At 44.1% G+C, this 9,389-nt stretch overlaps 1 protein-coding gene across 2 annotated transcripts in view; it reads left to right on the top strand.

Moving 5' to 3' along the window:
- Positions 1-771: 771 nt before the first annotated feature.
- The window catches only part of LOC137780738 (proprotein convertase subtilisin/kexin type 4-like), a 162,589-nt gene continuing 153,971 nt past the window's right edge, over positions 772-9,389 (top strand). The window contains exons 1-3 of one of the 2 annotated variants that reach the window (XM_068568929.1): positions 772-1,005; positions 1,355-1,432; positions 4,400-4,575. In XM_068568929.1, coding sequence (XP_068425030.1) covers positions 1,405-1,432; positions 4,400-4,575 — 204 coding nt within the window. In that variant the 5' untranslated portion in view covers positions 772-1,005; positions 1,355-1,404. The remainder of the gene's footprint in view (positions 1,006-1,354; positions 1,433-4,399; positions 4,576-9,389) is intronic. The other variant, XM_068568930.1, reaches the window with a different exon arrangement.

Genomic DNA, 9,389 nt, shown 5'->3' with positions numbered 1-9,389 from the left:
TTTTTCAGTCTCTCCCGCGCGTCAATTCCGCGCATGCGCAGTCTCGCCACGCGCCTGGCGATTGGCCCGAAGTTTCAGAGTGGGCGTGAACTTGTGGTATCGACACGGACAAGAGGTCTCCCTGCAAGTCCCTTCCTCCGTCGTTAGTTTTGCAGGTAGTGGCGCTGTCCTCTGGTTGTCTTTCTCCAGTAATTCTCATGCTTGTTTCAACTTCTTTATTTATCGAGTGTTACTTTGTGAAAGAGCGAAGTAAAATGTTCTTCACACACAGTGCCAAGCTCTCACGAGACTTATCAAGGAATGTAATTAGGATAACGTTTGTGGAAATTTGGTGTATTTGGTCTTTGTTTGCACACAGTCAGACTTCAAGTCAGTTTAATGAACCAAATATATCCGATATCGCTTTAACCCTTAAAAGAAATACACACAGGCATGTCTAAATTATTACCATTACACTTAACTGCATAATAAACTGGTTTACCGACCAGGGCACCTGCTCCTTGCCATGACTTTTGACAGACTGTTTCAAAGTCACTATCTTCCCCTTATTCTCACTGCAGGGGTCCCGCCTGAATGAATACAAAATGATTCTGCGCTTCAAGTTGAATTTTATCCAAGCTAACCCTAATTTCCATATGCAGATCTGTCTCTCCCAACAGTCTCTCTCACCATCACACCATTTCTTGCATTCTAATGCATTCTCACATCTTTACAAAATCCCCCCACCCCCCCACCATCTTTCCGCCACACGCCGTGGTTGTGCTCGTTTTTGTCGACTTACAGTTCGTTATTTTTGCACGTTTGACTTGTCTAGCGCGGAGATGCACGACAGATGCGGTGTTTTGCATGCCCTAAATTTGCACGTTTTATTACCAGGAGGCAGTGGAGACAATAAAAAAAGGACACGTCGAGGAGATTTGTTCCTTAACGATGCACCGACTACAACACTGCCTTCAACAGGAGACAGCCCGTATGTGTGAATGCTCTGTCGCCAGGAAGGGAAAGGTAAACGCTTTTGTTTTCTCTGTCACTGCGCTGCAAACCCATTCCATCCTTTCTAGACACCGTAGTACATGGAGGGAGTTTCGCTCTCAGCTCGTTACCTTGAGCTTTGATGCACCGGACTATGGCTGTTTAGTGTTTTACAGACGTGTGGGCAAGACCTATGATCATTGTACACTTGATAGACGTAACCTAATGAACTGTGCAAAGGACTACTTTAGCTAACATGTGGGTTATTACCGACGGACAACCACAGAAACCACGTCTGTTGAAATGTTGCCCCACTTTCAAACGAAATTACGGTTTCAACACATGCAACTACACAGGTGTTTCCCATATCTCCCTGATGCAGGTTGTGGCTGGGCGGAGCTAATGTAAACTGAGGCTGGACCCTTTTTCCTCATGACTTTGGACTGGAGGAGAAGCACAGGTGTATGTAATTATGTGTGTGTGTGTGTGCGTGTGTGTGTGCGTGTGTGTGTGTGTGTGTGTGTGTGTGTGTGTGTGTGTGTGTGAGTGAGTGTGTGTGTGTGAGAGAGAGAGAGAGAGAGAGAGAGAGAGAGAGAGAGAGAGAGAGAGAGAGAGAGAGAGAGAGAGAGAGAGAGAGAGAGAGAGAGAGAGACTCTTTACTAATATTGGACTCCAGTGAATGCTATACATTGGTTATAAAGTGATGTTTTACTGTTGTCATACACTTTGAAATAGTTTGACCTCAAAACAGCCTTCCATAAATTCTGGTAGGGTGTAATAATCTGGACAGTGTAAAATAATGTTATCCTATGACCGGTAGTTTGACCTCTGGAAATCCTGTACGATTCAATCCCACCATTAACTCCCCCCTCTTTAAGGAGTATAGTCAGAGGCATGTAATGACTTTGCATAATGAGTTACATTCTCTTTTTTTTTCTTTTTTTGTCTGCTTGCTAAAAGATCTCTGCATTGTACAGAGGAGAGTGTGAGTCCTTTATCTCCCCCCAAAAAACCTTGTGGCTACAGTTTGATCAATTAAACTCCTGAAAGGCCCCTCCTCCCCCTCCTTTCATTACTCTGCCTGAGAGGAATATAAAGTTATCAGTCTTCCCAAGCGATATGAGGACAGAAATAAGTAGTTTGTCTATAAAAATGTCCAGGTACTTTATCAGCGTCCCAGTAGGCCCCGAGGCCCCGCGGCCCTGACTCTGTTCAATGTGGCTCTTGTGTGCTCCAGTCTCATGTGCTCTCCCTCTCTCCCTGTCTACTCCATCTCTGCCCGAGGCCCGCTGCTCGCTGGGCGGGTTGTACGCTGCCGGCCCTGCACCTCCAGTGGGATTGACTGGGGCCCGAGCCCCAAGTGAGGTTATCGATTTCAATCAGTGGCTTGGGAGATTGGAGTTGAATGATGCTGTAGACTTTAAACGGTGGTCAGCTGCACTGTTTATTGTTTTTTTTGGAGGGGGAGGGGAGGAGGGGGCTGCAGGACAGGGCCCATTGCGTTTGAAGGGAAGTCAGATAAACATAACAAACAAACAAAATTCTATAAAGAGAGAGAGAGATCTTAATCTTTTAGTTTGGAGTTCCATTATGTGCCAGTGGGTGTATTTGGCAGAAAAATGACCCAAATTGACCCAAGAAATTGCATCAGACAATATATTTTATATTTCTAATGATGTAGGTCTGCAACTAACTACTATTATCAATATCATTTAATTTGTTCATCACTTTCACAATCAGTTTGCTTATAGTCACACGGCCAAGTTGAACATTCGACTTAATTTAGCTTTAGTTAGCTAGCCGAAAGGCTTTCTGCCTGAAATTCCTTTCTAGAAGATATATTTTGCATAGTTGTGGATGTAGTGGCAGTAGTAGTAGTGTAGTAAAGAGTGAGTATGTATAGGGAGTGGGTTCTGGTAGATGAATGGTCAAGTAGGAAACTGTACATATTCCCATTTGAGAATCCCAAACTACCGAATTTTAAGCACTTCTGCTTCAAACGTGACTTAAAAACGATGAAAAGATGATCAGAATAGTAACTTGCCAATGAATTTTCACCGATTGACCAATCGATGAAACGACTAATAGTTGCAGCTGTAATTAGAGGCGGTGTTTCAGTGTTCATGAGCTGTGTGTGTATGTGGAAAACAACCGGCTGAACACAGCAAGTTACACGATAGCTCTGCTAATCACGTTCAGTGTAAACTAATGTATCTATAAAGACCGTGACCAACCTCACGGATCAACAGTAAATGTGAGTTGCATAATCCGGGGGAAGGAGTGGGTGCGTAAGCAATTACTGTTCTTCCGTCCTGCATTCCTACAATGTTCATTGGGCGTTGAGTCGATGCTGAGACAAGTGAGGTGACAACTTTATGTATCGTCATTGCTCACAGGAAAGCTCCGGCGTAAAAAAAAGCACCGATAAAAGTTCCTGTTTTGCTTAAAGAGGGAAGTTAGTTCACACAATGAAAGTGCTGCTGCTTTTCTGCTCTCAGAAGCATTTGCATCAAGGCCAGAAGATTAAACGTGTGGGTTGGGAACTGGAGAGAGTGTGTTGTCTTGCTCAGGGGCCCCCCCGATGCCAGAGTTCTGGCTTTCATCGGCACTGGGTGAAAGATTTCTCCTGGACGCTCCACTCTCTGTGGCTACAGGTGGGTGGTTCACATGCTGTAGGTGGCAGCCGCTGTGGATTTCGCGCAGAAGTACAGAGGAGTTGGCTGTGGGCAAATTGCTTGACAATTGCCAATGTTCAATACTCTGCGCTGAGATGCTGAATCCCACACTCGATAAACTCATTTGTGCCGTTAGATGGTATTTAGAGTGTTATGGTAATATTTGAAATCGTAGGTGTTTGTGGGTTTTTTCTTCTAATATAGATATTGATAATGTCAGTTTCTAGACTTTGTTATGAACAGCCAATGGAAAGAGAGAGAGAGAGAGAGTACTCTGTGCGCTTGTATGTCGGTTCACAAAAGGAAAATGATGTTGAGCTGAAAAATAATAACTATTTAGATTATTGTAATTGTATTTATTTCTTTCAAGCAAAAATGCCAAACAGTTGCAGGTTCCAACAACTCAATGTATCTCTTTCATATCATACATAGTGCATTCATTATGTTTGTACATCAAACAAATCTAGATGGAATATGTCATTTCAGGCATTCTTCACAATTTTCTGACCAGTCATTAGTAGTTGCAACTCTTCTGATATGCATCTCCTCACTGTCTGATGCTGAAGCCAAAACATGTTATGGATGGCTTTCAATCTGGAGTCACACTTTTGTACTAGTTTTACTTCTTCAAACACACTTTTAACATCATAATGCAGTGCAGCAACGATTGACATAGTGTCCCAGATCGTACATTATTGACATTAATATGTAAAAAGTTTTGTAAATTTCTCCTCTAATCTTTATTTTGGAAGGCTCCATGTTCAGTGCAGTCCTGCTGGTGCTTGTCTGCCTGCTGCAGAGGAACCTTGTGACCACAGAGGGGCATCGTGGGACCAACCGCCATGTCTTCTATGCAGTGCAAATGGACGGAGGCACCGAAGCCGCCAGAGCTCTGGCCGAGCGGCACGGACTGGAGTTCATACAACGGGTTAGTGCATGGTTAAAAAAACAACAACAACTGTTGTTGCCTCCACATGTGGGCCTGGATTTTACATGTTCTAAATCCAGTTACAGTTTTTTTTTCTTTTTCAAAGAGCTGCCAAAGTGCTGACTGCTGTTTCCTATTTGAGGGATATCTGACTTTCATCAAATTACAGCAGCGTTTCTGAATATTTCATATCTGATCAAAGACGCGGAGAGTAGGCCGTTCACACACATGAAAAAACACACACATACATCCAAGATGGGCACACAAGTGCACAAATACACACACTTCTATCTCACCAACCTTAGTTTACACCTGTGAGCAACTCCTATTCCATTATATGTGGAATAGGCTTTGGAGATGATTGGGTCTTTACCCATTTGCCTGAGTCTTAATCTGTCATGCTGAAATCTTTCCATTTGTCAGAAGACTACATGTGATTTATCCACATCAATACTTTAAAGGTTACTTTGGTTATTGAGTCTGAAAGTGTGTCAGCTCCCTAAAAAAAACAACTGTTCTTGGCTGCAATAATAAAAATAAAAAAAAGGCTCAGAGTGCGCCTTGGTGAGGTGGAAAGAAATGTGTAAAAGGGAGTTCAAAGAGGCTGTTCAAGGGCATAACATATTTTGAAATCATCTTCTTCTGATTCTCTTTTATGAAAGATTCTCAGTCAGAAAAATTTAAAAGGTAAGAGCCCTTCTGAATTGACATACATTCCTGCTGTGCGCTGTTACATTCAGGATTTTGAAAAGAGATTCTTTTATTTAACTTCTTCTTTTCAAAAAAATCAACACAGTCTTGGAATAAAATAATGATGAAAACACATTATGTAAGCAATCCATGAAACTTCCAGATGGACAAGAACCCACATACTGTAAGTGCCTGACCTTAAATACAGTGAGGATGAGATGAGCCATAACGTGCATTAGAAATCACACGAGTGTTACAGTTTTACACTAGAAGGCCAATCTGAAAGCACAGAGTCCAGCAAGTCCGGGTGCAGGTCTTGGTCCTACTCGGGGGTCCACATCAGGGTCTACTGAGTCCAGGTGCTGGTCTTGCTCATACAAGGGGGTACACATCACTCTAACAGACCCAGACGGGTCCCATCAAGCCTGGGTGCAGGTCTTGGTCCTGCTGGGGGATCCACATCACTCAAACGGATCCAGACAGGGTCCCTCAAGTCCGGGTGCAGATCTCCGCCAAGGCCGCAGCTAACTCCCAATGTTAATGAGCGTATTCGCTCTGTGATTCGGATCTGCTCCAAAATGCAATGGGTTCTTCTTTGGCCCATGCTACACCTTTGCAGCAAATTTCATAAAAAAAAAAAAACTGTGAGTGGCTTCTCCGTAATCTGCTTATAAACAAACCCACTGGAATGGCACTTGAAGAGCGCAGACCTCTGTCAAGACCGTTTCCCGAAGTGAAAAACAATACATGTATCCGCCCCCGTAGTATGGATCGGCTGCAAAATGTAACAGGTTGTTCTGTGACCTGCGCTACACTCTACCACCAAGTTTCATGAAAGTCGGGCAGGTATACGTTTTCCATAATCCCGCTGACAAACAAAATAACGAACCAAGCCAAAAACACACAACTTCCTTGTGTGACGAGTAAAGCAAAACTGTGGATCTCTTGAATTTTTAGTTATGTTGATTTTCTCAGTTTTGTTTATAATTGGGTATAGATGGAGCCCTACAGGTGAGAAATCTCTGAAAACCTTACATTGCATTGCACCTACCGTCTCCAAGAGTCCCCATAAAAGGATTTAGTGTCACTTTATTCATTTAAATGGTATTACACTTTTATTCTTTGGCGGCAGATGCACGTTCGTCCATCGATTTTTGCTCACGGCACGCAATCAAAACACTGTGATTTAAAGTTATTGATAAGTGAAACTGGAGGTGTGTGTGTGTACGTGTGCGTGTGTTTTGACATGATTGATAAGAGTTAGAGGGAGTGTCCACCGGCCTGGTGTGAGGCTGTGTGCAGCGCTGGCCCTGGGGAACAGGGACGCAAGCTCATTTCAACCTTGGCCCCTGCTGCCTCTGCTGCCACTGCTGCCTCTGCTGCTGCTGCGGCTGCTGCCTGGATCATGAATAAAACATCTCTTTGACCTTTATCAGGAGTGTATTGGACAGTCCACCCCCGACTCTGTCTTCCCCTCTGCCCGTCTCTCTCTCATTGTCCCTCATGTATGCACACAACCACCTCTGCCTCTCCCTGCATTGTTGTTTGCTCTTTTATACACCACCGATGGCCCCCACAATGCAGTGGTCACTTGTAGTCGCCAATACAAAAGCAAACAACATTATCTCAGACACATGTATTCATGTACACACGCGGTGCTTTGAAACAATTTTGTTTTGCTCATTTGTTTTGATTTTATATTTGCGAAATTGTGCGAAAACTCCGTTGCTGTGTAGCTTCTGTAGCTATCCATTGTCGAAGATGCGCAGTAAGTGTGTTTAATAAGATATCCAACCACGAGCCACTATATCCTGAGAAGAGCCTCTAACAACTCCCACGTTCACGCTCCCCCCCCCAGGTCCAATCTGCTGACTGGTTTTATTCTACCTGTCTGTCGCCAGAGGCTGATGCTAAATGTCACTGACACCAAATCGCCTTTGTTAAGTCAAACCTATTGTAAATATAGTAATATCTAGGAGAAGCCAGCACTTGACAATTTGCTGTGAGATATATATATATATATATATATATATATATATATATATATATATATATATATATATATATATATATATATATATATATATATATATATATTGAACATTGAAGTGGAATAAAAAGTCTGACAAGCCGCTGCACCAGCTTGGGAGGATTCTAGTGGTAATGCTGCATGAGCGGAATGGGAATCAAATGTCTCCATGCTGGCACTCAACGTACTGTTGGTCTCTTTGATTTAGTGTTCAGCATCCAGGAAAATGTCATCTCGTCTCGCCATTGCGCAGACTTGACATATCCATTTTGCAACTCTGAAATACAGAGGGAAAACAAAGCGGAATACCCGCGATGATGTCTTCATGCCACAGAATCCGCTGTGAGGCATCGCAGTTGCTTTTTCGCAGGTGTCTCTTTGGTAGGAGACTCGTTGGAGCCTTTCCTGTCGCTCTATATGATTTCTAATTGCGTCAGAGACGGAGTTTATCCGTCCATGTTTATCTTTCCCTTGTCTTACACCTTGTTCATTTAGAAATGTTTTAAGATGGCTTATAGTTTGTCAACGTTCCTTAAGTTGGAGGGTAAATCGGCTCATTCCCAGAGATCCAGAGAAACGTGCCAACATTTGAATTAAGAAACAAACACGGCAAATGCAGCGCACCCAGGAAGCTCATAATTATTACGGCTGTGTGGCGGTACCGACGTGGATTCAAAGATTACTGTCATACAATGGTGAGTCTCATCTCCAGCCAAGGATGTGGTGGTTTAATGCAATCATTATGAGCCAGAGAGAAAGAGCTGCTCTGACTAGGCAGGTAATGGCAGCCATTACAGGTGCAGGGTTTCTCACACAATGACAAAGAAAATAAGAACCTGATCGCTATCTCAAATAGATGATTTTCTGTTTCACTTTACGCCTGCACAGAACAACAGCGCAGCAGCTTGATATTACACGCTGATTTAAAAAAGAAGAAGCTTGGAGGCTTACTTACAATACAGCCAACCCAGTTTTAAATTACATCACATGATACTGCATTGTTTACAGGTCTTATTTCTTGCTTACTTAAGAGTTTGCAAATCCGATTAGAGGCAGATTAGGTCTATGCATAGTATTGTTTTTTATTTTAGCTGAGATCACTGCTTCAAGAATTAAGTGCCTGCGTGCAAGAGTGTGTGTGTGTGTATGTGTGTGTCCCTGTGTGTGCGCGCGAGCGAGCGACCGTGCAGGGTTTTTGTCTTGAACTCTGACTCCAGAAAGTCCCTGGTCTCCAACCAATGGTGAAAGGCCTCCCAGATTCCCCTTCTCTCCAGTGAGGTGGAATACTGCTGGCAGATTACCATATCATTAACATATTATTAGCATAACATTACTGCGCCACAGCTTGGCTCGCTGTCTGCGGACGTGCTATCAGCTCATCGAGAGATTCAATCCCCAATCCTCTCCATGCCCCCTCCTCTCCTCCCTCCACCCCCCCCCCCCACACACACACACCCCCTCCCCACCCACCCCTCCCCTCTTTTCCCTCTGTACTCACAGGGTGTGTTTTCCATCTGAGTAAAGCAGATGTAATTGAGGTAGAGCACTGGATTTGCCGTCTAAATGAAATCCCACAAACGCTTCGCGATCAGCTTCTCCTCTGAAACCTTGTGGCGCCGCACCCAATTCAGAATTTCTAATAACCTGCTCAGAAATGGCCTCAGTCAGATGCTAAGCTATATTAAGTCTTACTCCAGCTGGATTACTCCAGGCTGTTATGTTACGGCCCTATGTATGTTTGTGCCCGTGCGTGCGTGCGTGTATCTGACAAGAAAGGCCAATGTGCCACCATCTTCTCCCTCGGCCATTCCTCTCTCTTTTCTGTTTCTGTGGGGCACCCAGGGGCGCGGAGAGGGACACCAATCCTCTAATGGTTGGAGGAGAGGGCCCATTCCATTAGTCAGGGGGGCTAGAGTTCACCGCTGCTCCTCAGCGCGAGCAGGGCGGAGAGAGCGAAATGGAAGGCAGGTGTTGGCCGGGGGCAACACAGAGGGCAACCCTGCACCAGCTGCATGCTGGGAAATGCAGCACTTTTATTTATTTTTTTCTCCCCCCATCTCCTCTCCTTCCCTCCCTATTTCGATTTCCTCATGCA

Source organism: Clinocottus analis, unplaced genomic scaffold, assembly GCF_023055335.1.
Source record: "Clinocottus analis isolate CAN_PGR_092001 unplaced genomic scaffold, fCliAna1.0.p SCAF_9, whole genome shotgun sequence".
In the NCBI taxonomy this organism is placed as follows: domain Eukaryota; kingdom Metazoa; phylum Chordata; class Actinopteri; order Perciformes; family Cottidae; genus Clinocottus; species Clinocottus analis.
The sequence above is the reverse complement of the archived record's forward strand: the minus strand, read 5'-3'. Positions and strand labels throughout refer to the sequence as shown.